We start from the raw sequence: 14,695 nt of genomic DNA, 5'->3' as shown, positions 1-14,695 counted from the left end.
TCAGAAGCTCTTCTCTTATTGTCCACCCCTCGATACTCCACGCTTGCCAACCATCAGTGCACACGTCAGAATAATCCTTTGGGGTTGTCAGCGCAGAATTTGGCTTCGTGAAACCTCCACGCTATTAGAACCTCCAAACAACTTTAAAAGGTCTTTGCAGGTCTTTTTAGTCATTTGGCATCGTGAGACCACCCGGAGATGCACGCCAAGGTAAACGTCACATGAAGCATTTACTTCACAAAAAAGTGTGTCACTGCGTGGAGATCTTCGTCATCCTGCTCTTCATTAGATGCACAAGCCCCTTGTGAAAGCGTGTCTACACCTTCACGATGCCTGACTTCAAATTCACACCCCCAATTCTCTACTTGCATCACAATTTCTTGTGGAGTTTTCTTTTTGCATGCAGCCCGTACTTGATTGTCATAGCTATAAAGAGTTGTGAAGCCATGCTCTGATACCAATGTAATCTAAGACAAATGCCAAAATCAATTTCCTGCGCTCTCTGCTCTCTCTAACTCTCTCTCATTCCCTCACTCTGCAAACAAGCTAGGGCCTAGGACAACATGTCGGGCTAGACCCCTTGAAGGTACTTTATTACTTGAGAGAAAACTCAGTACAAGAGTTCAGCGTGGAAGCTGTTCATACAAAATAAAAAACGTGAATGAAATTACATGAGCTCTTAGGCTCTCTTTCTTGGCAATAAGCCACTTGTCAAATTCTACATTACTTTCCTAATTACATGCCACTAAGGGCAACTCTGGAGTCTTCGAAGCACTTAGTCACGCAAACCACCTCCTAGACTCTTGTGAGGCTCCCGCAGTGCTTATGAAAATAACTCTTCCTAGTACTTGCAACAATTAATTAAAGCGCACCACCATGGCACCCATTAATTGTTAGCACTTTGCATGCAAATAACACACTGTGGACTAATTCTAGTCACGGTGGGCGTCCCCACTGAGCAAATGTACACATATAACAAATATATATAAATATATGTTTATTCTTTGGTTGACCAAAGTCAACACTCTTGATCATAATTAAGAGGCTTTGACTAAGGGTTGAGGCACCTTAATTATAGTCAAGTCTCTCTAACCGAAGTTGGCACATCCAATCGAAGTTGGCTTATCTTGGTTAACCATAGTTAACCCTCTTGGCACATGCCAAGTCCCGTTGACCAAAGTCAACACTCTCTGACCATAGTCAGCTATGTGGTTCTCTGGTTAATCATAGTTAACCCTCTTGGTAATAAACCAAGTCTCCTCGATCGAAGTCAGGCTTACTTGACCAAAGTCAAGTATCTTTGACTGTACTCAATTGTTCGACCATTAAAAGAACTCTTTGACCATAATTAACACATATGAAAACTCTTAAATTATGATCAGATAAATGGTCAACTATACTTTGACTTAGGATATTTACATTATGGTGACACTTGGACCTTGACATATCTTTTAGCAGAGAAGAAGCCCATAGGATGCAAATGGGTTTACAAAGTCAAACTCAACTCATCTACTAGTAAGGTTGACAAATACAAGGCCAAGTTGGTAGCCAAGGGATATGCCCAAGAGTATGGTATAGATTATGAGGAGACCTGCAATGTTGATTATAGTAATTAGAATGTTTGCTGGTGAATGTTGGGGTTAATTAATTTTCATCATTGCATTTATATGGCATGTATAAATTGAGCTATGAAATAAAAATCTTGGTTTGTAGTTAATGTGATGATAAGTATCTTGGTTTTTAGTCAATGTGATGACAAGTGTATAAACTTTATGACACTTGAGTGTAGGAGGAAAGAGTTCTCATTTTACTAAGGAAGATCTCAAAAACATTTTCCTATAGGCAATGGCATGAAGGGAAGGGAAATCGTTCACTTGCAAAGCTCATACTAAGGAATACATGGGCTTTTTCTCAGTAGAGCAAGTGGATAAGGTAGAGAGAAGCTATCGCACGAATGCAAATGGGAGCCATCCCTCACTTACTGATTCCATGAGTGTCAACATAAAGAATTCCTTTAAAGATGTCAATTGTTGAGCGAGGCCCTAGAGTGAACGAGAGCGCGGTCACCGGTGTTGAGTGATGGCAACATGATAGGGGGTGTGATGACAACATCATGGAGTCATGGGCCAAACCTTTAAAAGAGGCGAATTGAGAAGCATTGGAAAAGCAAGGCAGCAAGCATGGGTGTGTCCAAGCAACTTGTAGAAGCTGCGCTCACCACTAACCTCAACCCAACATACCTGGTCATCTCTCTCTCTCTCTCTCATTTGCTTTGATTTGCTTACACCTTTCTGAGTTCCTCCGGTTTCTCATGCATTTAAATGCCTTGTGATCGTATTGGCCTCCCATATTATTCTGCGACACATCTTTCAGATTTGACCTGGCTTTGGGCAGACATTGATTGCCTCCTCCTCGGCCCTTTTTCCGGGAAGCTCGTTGATCTCTGTGCATCGTCAACTTGTTCTCTTCTTGTGATTAAGTCGATCCTGGCACATTGCCAGATTTTTTTTCACTTGTCTTGCGCATAGGGTTATTACATTGTTTTCTTTCTGTTGGGCTATTCGAAATCGAGTTTCTAGTTGTCCTGGAGAGCTCGAGCTCGCCATAGACACACACAGAGAGACAGAGGAGATTGACGAGGGGGAGCTCGCCATCGCCATAGCTCGTCTTTTCAGCTTTCTGCAAAAAGTGGCTCTACTGCACCATCTTCTTCTTCTTCTTCTTCTTCTTCTTCTTCTTCCCCATTGCTTCCTTCCAGTCCTTTTCCGCTGAACCTCGGAAATGTATGAGGCCCTCTAAAAGGATGCCACTAATGTCTGACCATTTAGGAATTGTTCTAATTTAGTTTAGGTGTTATTCTAATTTAGTGATTTTGTTAGAAGATAATCAAAGTTAGGGAAAAAGCTGCAAATGTCAAGCTGCCTGAGTCGTAGATTGCACCCATACAATGGAAGCTTGCAAAAAGTTATAACTCGTTCGTGTTTTTCAGCTAGTAGTACAAAGGCCTCTGCTTGTTTTGCCCCTTCCTTTGCCGATTGATCAATGGACTGACTCACTTCTTTGAACTGCTTGATCAACATTGGTGGTGATGTCATAGAATGTTATCGACACATCTGGAGGGTGAGTACGTTTTGCATGGTCGCATTTCCGTTTCTGACTTAATTTTTTGAGGTAGCTTCTAAGACATAATAAAATTTCCATGCTTCTAGGTGTGGTGCAAGCTTTGCGATTGAAATAGTTTCAGCTGACTTTGAGGGCAAGAGGCTTCTTGAGCGACACCGGCTTGTCAACACAGCGCTCACAGAAGAGATGAAAGAGATTCATGCTCTTTCAGTAAAGAAAGCATTGACACCACAGCAGTGGCAAGAGCAGCAAGCTACAAGGAAACCAAGTGATGAGAAATCCGTGTGACAATGGTTTGGCTGATCTTTTAAAAGAGCGAATATATTTAAGGCTGACCGCTGAATCTGTCTTTTCATGATAGTTGGAAGCCTATGTATGTAAGGGACTCATTTTTGTCCGTGATGTTTCCAGCTTAGGGTGTCAATAAGCGTTGCTAAAGAACAAGGAGATGGACTTAAAATGCTGAATTGATTACTCTCTTCTTTTCCAAGCAATGAAAAAGCAGGAGAGAATGCTGAAAAATCAATGTTGGCATTACTCAATCATTTCAACGATTGTGTTGATATTACAGGTTAAGTATATGGGCAGGAAAAGTGGTATGAGGGCTAGTTTTGGAGTGGCATTCTGCATGCTATTATTTTTTATGGATATTTTACTCCTTGTTGCACACTTTCATAAGCAGTAAGCATAGGATTTAGCTGACGTCAAGGAATTTTCCACGCTTGAGAGAATCTGTGCTCAACTTTATTTTTGGTTCATTAAGACGTTATGACAGCCTCCAGTGAAGGAGCTCACCGTGATTTCGATAGGGTCATCTGGGGTTACTCTATACTTGATTACATGCCTTCATGCGTGTCCTTGAAGGGGATGGGGCAGTGCTGTTGATGTTATTTTCATAAAGCTTGTTAGGCAGCTCCACATAAACTGGCATATTTTCCTCACCTTGCTGGGATTCAAGCAATTTCAAGCTGCAGAAATACTTCCTGATTCTGCTTTGTGCTTAGATCATTCATGCGTTCAGATTGAGAAGCACACTCTCTTAGTATGGAAATATGGCTGGCTAGCAGGTCTACTTGGCCATTCCGGCTTCTGATGCAAACCAACCTGGTGTTTTCTTCAAGTGGATGAACTCTCAGCCAGACAAAGCTGGTTCTATCAGCCACTGGACAATTGGTCTGTCTTGTGTGCATGTCTGGGAGACTTGTTCACAGACCTGCTGTTGACCAGGCAGAACATAATGTTTGGTATGGATGTACTAGTCAAACACAGCTCAGCCTTAATATTTTGTGATGATATGATTCCAGGCCCACCATTGTCTCATACCAACAACCAACTTTAGTGTCTTGTCGGGCATTCCTTGACATTGCCTCTCTTTGCTGGCTCAGACTGGCCAATGTCTCATTTATTTCCTATGTCTAGCTCATGCTCATATCTTGATTAGAAGCGAAACATGCCTTTTTTTTTGTCATTCCTGTGTGAATGTCTGATTCCTATTCTTTGTTTAGCATCTTGAAAGTGCAACGAGAAGCTTTTTTTGTCACTGACCTCGTTTTGAGTGCACTAGAGGTTCTGGAAACAAGGATATTTAAAGCCAAGCATTAGATAAGGGAATAGCACCAATGGCACCTCAAGCTTCTCATTTGTATTTTAAGGCTAGAATTCAGCCTTTTCTAAAGTAGTCTCATTTTGAAAGCTGTGTGAAGGAGCTACATTTTTTCCCTTCCAACTTTGTGGACGTCATGGGAGGTACTAATACCATTCTAAAAAGATTTTATTATGTAACCCATCTTTCATATAAGGTAGTTCCATTAGATTGTAAGAAAAATCCCCCAAACAGCCACAAAGCTGTCACGGACATGTGCGCTGTTTATGATATTTTTTTTCAAGGAATGCCAGCTATCAGAGATGCCGAGCTAAGAGAATGTTACACGAGGTGATCATTTGATATGGAAAAGCAACTTTTCTAACGCCTCAAGGTGCACCCAACAAGTTGCAATTGGGTGACGCCTACATCCATTGGGACATTGCCATGCTAATCCACCAAACTAGCATAGGAAATTTATTTATGTTCTTTTTTGGGGGGAAATAAAGGGCATTGCTTAGTGACTGATTTCTTATTACTAGATATTCAAAAAAATGTAGGGTAGCGATATGGCTCAACAGGTGCAGGAAATGTAGTTTAATGACACCCATGTGCAACATTTGAAATTTCATTGTAAACTTGTTGGTTAGTTCCCTTCAACAATAGGGACTAGTGGCTAACAACACTTGTATGGAATAGGGAGTTGCTCTTACACACCTGGACATGTGCATGCACACAGAGAAAAAAATGCACAAATCCATTTTCATTGCCAAGGAACACATGCGGGCATGTGCACACACACAAACACATACATGCACATGTGTATCTTCAATGCCACACAATTTTGACCTTATATATAGTTTAGCGAGAGAATTGAAGGAGCCATAGATGACTCATTTGATGTTGATCAAGGATAGATAGGTGGAGAGAGAGGAGCTTTTTAGCATCGCATGAACAATTTTAAAACCCACTTGATGTCAATCAAGGTTCAAACTCACACACACTATGACAAGAGTCACCCACATAACCACCAAGTTTGTCTATAGAGAGTGAGAGAAATGTTGGATGTTATGGGACTATATGAAGAGAGAGGAAGTTACATCATAGGAACAATCCCAAGGAGCCACATGGATACATGCGAGAGAGAGAGAGAGAGAGAGAGAGAGAGATCCTTTTGCTCAACTTTTGTATTATCTTGGTTATCTCCATAAGTGTTGGAAAAATATGCTACTTTCCATGTCTCACGTTGATATGTGCTCATTGATGGTCTACGTCAACACATTTCTCATCAAACTAAATTGTTTGTGGTTAAAGCTACTAATATGTTATATTCTAATATATATGCCTTAATTTCATGTAACTCAAGTGGAGAGCCATTTGTAATTACATATTGTTTTCAATTATATATATATAGTCAATATATATGCCTTAATTTCATGTAACTCAAGCCACGTGGAGAGCCATTCGTATTTACATATTGTTTTTAATTTACCATGAATAAACTTTAGTTTGCTTATTTGGCATACAATCAAATTGATAGATGTAATATGTAACATGTTAATTACTTGTTGCGTACTCGACATTCGTTGGTGTTGATAAAATGTCATTGAGTTTGTTGGAAAAAGGAAACTATTATCATGTCATATTTGCAGTATATTTGTAGTGTAGATGCTCCCTCAATAGTCGCATAAAACATGCATTATCTATAGCCAAGGATGGCATACTACCCAATGGATGAGGGCAAGCTCATAGGTTACATGTGATAGGTTTTGAGGTGAGGGTCAACAAATCTCATGGCCCAACAACTCCAAGACTCCCTTATAAAGGAACATGTTGCCAAGATCAATGCCTTCTACCTTCTACAAAATGTGCACTATGCATGCATTGGTTGATGGAGTACCTAGGTTGAGATGGATGCACCATAAACTTGCATCCAAGCAACGTCTTGCTGGACTTCATACGAAAATTTACATCCTGAGTAGACCATAGACTATGGGATGGCCATGGATTTCTCCAAGACTTCAAAGGTGTTCAAGAAAATGAAAATTCCATCTCTAGGGAGGAATGGTGACCTTGAAAAATTAAGGTTTTGTGGGGAGGAGCAAGAAGAGGTAGCCCCATCAAGGTGTTAGCACCCCTGGACATTTGTCTGATTAGGGAGACCAAACAATTGATTCCAACAGCTATTATATTTTGCCATGCCACCATAGTTTTCATATCTATTACTTTTTAGGTTACTTTCTCACAAAGTCTCTGTGCCCCATTGATATTTGATTTCAAACGCATTGTATATGGTCTTGGGATTAGGAGAAATGTACCTCATTCCATGATCTTAGTAAGTAGACTATGTAAACTCTAAGAATATGACACATCTTTATTTATTGCCATGGTCCATGGGCTTTAGCATATGTGTTTTACATTTAATTTTTTTCATGCTTTCTATTGATCTTAATTTGATTTGAGCAATATTAATTTGTATGAAATTATGCGACGTAAATCAACAAACATTGCAAAATTATACAATAAATCAACAAGTATCGCAACATTTAATAAAGACTCCAACCATTATTTTCTTGTAATACTTATTGTAGTGGTCAATTGTTGCTAACCAAGATTCAATAAAAATTTTACACCAATAGCTAATTAACATTATAACCATATCTTGACTTAGCATCAAACCAAAAAATAATTGATTAACGGAATAATTGAGGATTCATGGAACAATGAGCTTGTGCAAATGGACGAGCTGTCATTTTGTTTATTCAAATGAAAGAGTCATAAAGTATGCTATGCTAGATCATGAAGCATCATATCCTCAACCCATGGGATATAATGAATTCATTGAACCAATTTTTAGAGGTAGAAGGAAATATGATGAACAACCACAAATTTTACACCAATAGTTAATTAACATTATAACCATCTCTTGACTTAGCATCAAGCCAAAGAATAAGTGATAACGGAGTAATTGACGATTCAACTAACATTTTGTGACGAGGAAAACGTTGATGGAACAATGAGCTTGTGCAAATGGACGAGCTATCATTTTGTTTATTCAAATGAAAGAGTCATAAAGTATGCTATGCTAGATCATGAAGCATCATATCCTCAACCCATGGGATATAATGAATTCATTGAACCAATTTTTAGAGGTAGAAGGAAATATGATGAACAACCACAAATTCCAATCACTTTTATCCAATGTTGTAGCCGAGGGCTGATTGAAGAAAGGGGAAAGGAGACACTTCTTGCCCTTCCCAAAGAGTGTTGACGACGGACAAGGGAAGCAAGGAGGAAACAAACAATAGAACACAAAGTAGACGGATCTACTACTCCCGGACATCCCGACAGACCATCTTAGACACGGTCATATCTGGATATGAAGTAGCTTATCCTACTCAAAGGTGATGATGACAAGAGGACCAAGAGAAAAGTCTGAGTATGAAGATGAAGTTAGGTTGACCAATGTAAAAGGGAAGTGACCAAGTGGACCAAAGGCGATTACCAAGAGGACCAAGCGCTTGCTTGGAGGGAAAAGAGAAATAATCGACTAGCCACCACAATGACGACACGAGGCAATCTTTTCTTAAGAAAAGTGGCAGAACAAACAAAAAGAATGGCATGAGAGGAACCTTTGGCATAGGGTGCTCCAAGTAGGTGATTTAGTGCTATTCTATTCTAGTAAGTTTATAGGCCCTTTCTTCATCACCAAGGTCATTTTGAGTGAAGTGGTTAACTTGGAAACTTTGGATGGCATGATCTTACATGCCAGTACTGTCTTAAATGGCTCAAGTGTATGTCATATCATGCTCACTAAGAACGCTCTTGTATATACTATCAAAGAAAAAAAAAGTGCATTTATCTTCATTTGTTTCACAAAGGTTCTATTTTTTGTTTATGTACATGGTGTGATTCATTTTCATGTGGACCTTGGCATTTGTCGATTGCCCTTGTCCCTTTGCTCACATATCCCAACTTGTGTGTGAAAATGGTGACAAAGCCATAGGAAGACCTTGGTCACTTATGCGGGAAATCTTGGTTGAATGACCCAGGACACCTTAGTCACTTGTAGTCTTATGGGGACATAGGACAAGATTGAACCAAGGTCACATGTGTCAAACATTGTTCTTTGTCACAAACAATTGAATATGATAGCTCCACAAGCAGAATGGACAGTTCTATTTCTTGCTTTCATTTCCTTGCTTTGTCCATCTTCAAATGGCCTTCTACCCTTCTGTAGTTGCTATCCTTGCAATCCAAATTTGGGCCAAGGGATCCAACTTGATGAGAAATTTAGCTCCCATCAAATAATGTTTCCACATCCTTAATGCATGAACAACATCCATCAATTCTTTATCTTATGTACTATAATTTCATTCCACTGGTTTAATTTATAGCTCTCAGATCCTATTATTAATGATTGTAAGGAACTAGTTGGTGAGATGGCATGGCTAGATGGCTGACAAGAATCCAAGGCTAAGACAAAATAGCAGATGAAAATAACAAGTTATGCAACAATAGAGATAGAGCAACCTCCAATAACCTTGAGTGCACCATCCTCAAAACCAAATCTGACAATAGAAGATAAGGGAAAGGTTTGGGTCCAGTCCTGAAGATGAAGACCAGGAGGAAAGGAAAGCTGAAGGGATAGAGTTGGAGGAGCTACAAAGGGCATTGCACATGTACCCATTTTGATGTGAAGATGCCCCTAATACTAGATATCTTAGAGCATGTAGGAAGAATTATATAAGTGCAATCAAGACTTTCTACTACTCATTCAGCAAGCATGCAATGTGATGCACCTCACAACAAAAGATTCATCTAAAAAAAGGTGGCCAACCACAAGCTCCAAGCATGGGTAGATGAGAATGACCTTGTCAAAGCACAAATTTTGCCTCTAGAGATTGATTAGAAGGAAGACTAGGAAAAGATGGAGAAGACCCTAGAGGACAAAGCAAAGGTGTGGATGCAATCACCTTTGGTGTGCTATAGCTGCTTGACTACCACACACACAACCAAATGCTCACCTGGCACCTCAACAAGATACTATGGTAGCCATCATAACACAAATATAACCAAGATAGAAAAAAATCATGACTTGACATGTGGCAATACTCCCACAAGAAGAAATCAGTGTGTCAATACTCCTCTAGGAGGGGATCAGTGGGACATAGGATGTGGTGGTGAACCCTAGTTTGGAAAGAGAGTTGCCTTTTAACTTTGGATATGACTTGTGGGATGCATTGAAGGATTTGCATATCAACATGTCATTATAACAATTGTTGGACTCCTTAGCAATAGCGACGCCTAACCTTGAACCTAGAATTGGGGTTTGAGAATTAAACTACCACCTGGCTTCCAAATCTTGACTTCCAAGGGCATCATTGAATATAATTCAAAAGTTAGCTCCCAGAGTGGCATCTACTCCCAAAAATCATAGGCACCATTTTTAAGAACTTTTTATTTCTTTATTAATAAACATTCTAAAACGTTTAGTAAACAGCAAGCAAATAAGCCTGAAAATAGGGTTTAGTGTTTTACATTTAAACTTGAGATCGAACTCCAAAGCATGTAGAATTTGAGCATAATACTAGCTTCAAATTGCATTAATGAGCTGAATTTGACAAATATCAATCTTGTTGGCATCACAACCCATACATCAATAATGCCATTTTTAGGCACTTTTGCCTGCTTTTGCAAAGTATTTTTAAAATGCTTATGAAAATTAGGCAAATAATTGAAAATATGCCACCAAGCAGGGGCTAAATCCTAAGCTTGTGAGACAACTCTTTAAGGAGCTAGCATCCTCACCCTATTCAATAAACAAAATAGGCAAATCACTCATTGAGGTGAGATTGACATGTTTTGAATTACTACCATGGAGTAAATTCTAGGAACTGGGAGTAGAGAAGCTCACCAATCTACACTTCTCCCCAAGCATACCTATTAGTAAAGCTGCTACCACAGCCATTAGGAAGGGCGTGCAACCTTACTTTTGGTTTCTACCTAGGTAGATTGGATTGAAAAGAAGTCATTGCAGCATACCATCCCATCTATTGGCTCATTTTTCATGAAGGCACTTTATACAAAGATTCTACTTCCTATGAATTGGGTAGGTACTAGGCATTAGGCTATGCAGGACAACTCTCGAGGGCACTATAAGCTAAACCCATGGATTCACCTAAATACCCTACAAATAGTATTGCAAGGACAACTCAAAGAGAAGGTGTAGTTGAACTTTGATACCAATGTGAAAGAATGAGGAGAAAAAAGCATGGACGCAAAAGCCTCTAATAAGCCTTGCATTCTCTCACCACAAGTTCAAACTCCCCTTCTAATAGTCTATTGGAATGCATCCGATGAATTCCTAATGAATAGTCTATGAATGTCTAGCTACCCACTTTGAAAATATAACCAAGACAAATATTGGCACCCCTAGTAGTTGCTTGCAAAATCAAGAGGTAAGGAGCTTGAGGAGACTAACTTGGAAGTGCACGATAGTGGACTAGATAAATGTTGAGCTGAGTTAACCACATCCAAGGTAGATTAATTACTTGCATTAGAAGAAGTCACCTAGCAACCATGAGGCCAAACAAGAGGAGCATGGGGTAGACATCATAAAGCCTCAAGAGACTAATGGATTGGTGATACCAAAACATTATTTTCCCTATAAATGATGGGAAGAAATAGCTCTTGTAGTATCGTAGTGGTGTAGTTATAAAAGCTAAGAGTGCACACATAGTCGAATATATACCAGAGAGTTGGATTCCTCACCAAATCATGAATTACAACAATGCATTAGCCGATTGCATAAAACCCGGGGTGAGCAAGCAACTTGATGAACTAAGAGAAAACTTGGCAAGTAGCTCTAAGCCATATGGAGGGAAAAGTGGGAGGATTAAGAATCTCAACTAAAAATTTTGAGAGCAGAGAGCCCAAGGCCAAGCTAAAGACCAAACTAGATGTTCAAGTTGCCCTTTGAAAAGGAATCAAATGATTTGGAGAAAGGAATATGATGGGTATCTCAAGTGCTAAAGTGTAACGTTGTTCTTACACTCAAAACCTATTCAAATATTTTTGAAGCCTCTATGCCTGATTACTTCCTAGTGTTTGATTAACCTACCATATTCACATATTTTCTAATGATATATTCTTAGATTAGTTTATTTGAATAGCACCTACATCATGTCCTCTCCCCTCGTCTTGCAACAACTTCTAGCTCTACAAGGTCCCATTGCAATCCTGTCCCTTCCTATTTTTTTGCCTCCTTGCTTTATATAGGAACATGTGACTACGCTTAATATTAATGGTTGCGTCTCTTTTAAAATATTATCCTTCCATATATATTCTTTCCTTATGCAAGTTGTCTTAAAGACTTCAAGATCTAGCTTAAACCAAGAGGCTCTTTCTTGACCTTTCCAATACTTGGGCAAGTAATTTGGTAGGTGGAGCGAGTGTAGGATTTGAATGGAACATTCTGAAGCCTACATCCAATCAAGTATCATAGGGACTATATATTTTATTATTTATTTTATGAAAAATTGCCCAAGTACATTGTTAACCAAGTCAAAATTCCCTCATGCTCAAGTTCTATTGGCTAATTTTCTAATTTGCACAATTCCCATGCTGCAATCTCTCTTCCTAAGATGAACACCTATAACCTCTCTATCTATTTGGATTCTAGCCTATTAAAATTCACTACAATTAGCATATTCTCTTTATCCCATTTTCGTCTGAACCAATGTGCTCTTCTTTATGATGTCTTAGGTGTATATAAAAAGATATATTTCATAGGGTAATCATTTAGTTCTACAAATATTGAAAAAGGGTTTTTTCATGTAAAACTTAACTCGTTGCAAGTTCCAAGGTGATTCCATCTCACATCTTTTGTTCTTGACCATGCAATGGTTGCCAACCCATTATCAAGGCCTAGTAGAGAGCAATACGTTTCCTTGTCAATTTAAGTTCAACAAACATTCTTTATGTTATGACTTCAAGGCCTGATATGATGCATAGTCTTTTTTTTCCTTTTTACTCTTCATTGTATTTTGCATTGGGTTTAACCCCTTGACAAATCCATTCCAAATTTCCCAAAGACCATTAAATTAAAAAATTGCCTTCATTATGTATTTCCAATATTTGAGTTAAATCCTCTTCAAAGTACTCTCAAATGGAATATAATCTTCACAATCCTCAAAATTGTTTGAGATCTCATGCTATACATGCTTCATGTATGAGTTAAAATTTTTAAGAATTCTAGGCCTAAATATGATTACATTTTTAATGCAATAATTAATCTTCTAGTACATTCAAGTAATAACTCCGAAAATGCGAATGTGAAAGCTACCTTCAAATTGGTATTTTGCCATTGAGCATGTTTTGTACTAACATCTATTTTGTACTAACAATAGATATGTACATGTTCCACCAAAAAATTCAAGTCAATTAATACCACCATTAGATGTGATCAAAATAAGTGAATGAAGACAATGCAATAAAGCAATACAATATGCAAATCATAGAAAACATGTATTTATGTTAAAAAATAGGACAAGAAATAAATACAAGTCACCTACAAGGTATAATGTAATTTTGAAGATTTATAACAAAGTCATTATTGTGTAAGCATCATCAAACTCACCTTAGAAATATGGTGGAAAGTTTTTGGATTAATAATAGAGTATGTCCCAATAGTGTGATGAAAATTTTGGTAAAATCAATTAATAACGCTACAAATCAATTGTAAAAGTTCCTATTCGATTAGATGGAGATGACTGGAAACAAATAACTTGACGTACTTCGACTTTGGGTTTTTAGAGATTGGGTGATGAGTTGGAAGAATAGCAGCATGCTGATGATGATGATGCACGACCAAATGATGAGTCATTGAAGAGAAATTGGATGGTGTTTCATCTAGACTCATTAGATTGGAATACTCAGTGGGATAAAATGTATGTATATGTAAGAGTACTATTCTTAAGACTATAAAATTTCCTTTTGAACCTAGGCAACACCTATGTCAAGCAATGCTAATATTGAGAACAATGAAACTAGAAACATTCCTTTTATCATATATTCTCTTGAAGAAACTATGTCATGTAGAGGCTCAAAATGTGATAGGGCTGCCAAAAGGTAAATATGATCTTAGTGCAAGTGGGTATATCATGTTCGCTTATTGGGAAACTAGATTGGAACATCATGTTGGTCCATAGGCAGTGCCCTAGACCAATCCTTTCTGGAATTGTACATGTGATGATGCACACATCACTTTTAATTGCATAAGTGTCTTAGAACAATCCTTTTTTGACATTACACATATGATGATGTACCAGATCTCACCATCTAGATCAAAATACCATGAATTTCCTTGATTGGAATTGAATGATAATGACTTCTTACATATGCAAGTCTAGAGCACCTTTGCTTGGATCAAGTGCCTTAAACCAAATCCTTTATGTGATGCATGACTTGTGATGTGCTAGAACCCACTCTCCGAACACCACTGTCAAGGTAAGGTGTTGCAAGCATTCCATGCACAATCTGATGGGAAACTTAAGATGTGCTATTTCTAAGGTGGGGGACATAAGATGTCTTATAGCTCTACATGGACTTAATAGCTCAATTGTCCTCCTACCATTACACAACACATATTGTTATACCTTAATTTTGACCTATCTAAGGCATAATTGGCATTTGCTGCATGTGCCCAAAACTTGTCCTTGCCTTGCTAACCTTGGGATGCTTGTGGCAATATCTAGCAAAATGGCCTACCTTGCCACGAGTCTAGCATTTCACCTTGCCTTTTGGACATTGACATCACCATGATCTTGGCTAGTCCATTCAGCACTACCTTTGGGAGTGCAAACAAACAAGGACCATTTGGAGTAGGATTGCAAAATTGATGTGAAGGTTTTTCTCCATGCCTCCCTTCATTACTCAGGGTTCTATGGCCTAAATCTCTCTTACTCATTTTTTTACTGAGCCAAGACT

General features: G+C 38.5%; 1 protein-coding gene across 2 annotated transcripts; it reads left to right on the top strand.

Moving 5' to 3' along the window:
* The first annotated feature begins 2,064 nt into the window (after positions 1-2,064).
* LOC147888195 (protein BOLA2-like) lies at positions 2,065-4,533 on the top strand. 2 transcript variants are annotated; one of them, XM_087393476.1, is made up of 4 exons: positions 2,065-2,243; positions 3,098-3,120; positions 3,210-3,416; positions 3,535-4,533. In XM_087393476.1, the coding sequence occupies exons 1-3, from the start codon at positions 2,181-2,183 to the stop codon at positions 3,409-3,411; spliced, it is 288 nt and encodes a 95-aa protein (XP_087249602.1). In that variant the 5' UTR covers positions 2,065-2,180; the 3' UTR covers positions 3,412-3,416; positions 3,535-4,533. The 2 variants fall into 2 exon arrangements, with proteins under 2 accessions (XP_087249602.1, XP_087249601.1); XM_087393475.1 differs by having other exon boundaries at positions 2,069-2,243; positions 3,210-4,529.
* Positions 4,534-14,695: the final 10,162 nt, after the last annotated feature.

Source organism: Dipteris shenzhenensis, chromosome 22 (genome assembly GCF_047967505.1).
Source record: "Dipteris shenzhenensis isolate YYH24624 ecotype China chromosome 22, Dip_SZ_1.0, whole genome shotgun sequence".
Classification (NCBI taxonomy): Eukaryota; Viridiplantae; Streptophyta; class Polypodiopsida; order Gleicheniales; family Dipteridaceae; genus Dipteris; species Dipteris shenzhenensis.
Note: the sequence above shows the minus strand (reverse complement) of the source record. Positions and strands in the feature narration are given on the sequence as shown.

Bases quoted from the DNA above. Each gene is read 5' to 3' on its own strand.
- LOC147888195 (XM_087393476.1), top strand. From the start codon at position 2,181: ATGGGTGTGTCCAAGCAACTTGTAGAAGCTGCGCTCACCACTAACCTC. The intron at 2,244-3,097 runs GTCATCTCTCTC...GTGATGTCATAG, and splicing joins ACCTCAACCCAACATACCTG to AATGTTATCGACACATCTGG. The intron at 3,121-3,209 runs GTGAGTACGTTT...CCATGCTTCTAG, and splicing joins GTTATCGACACATCTGGAGG to GTGTGGTGCAAGCTTTGCGA.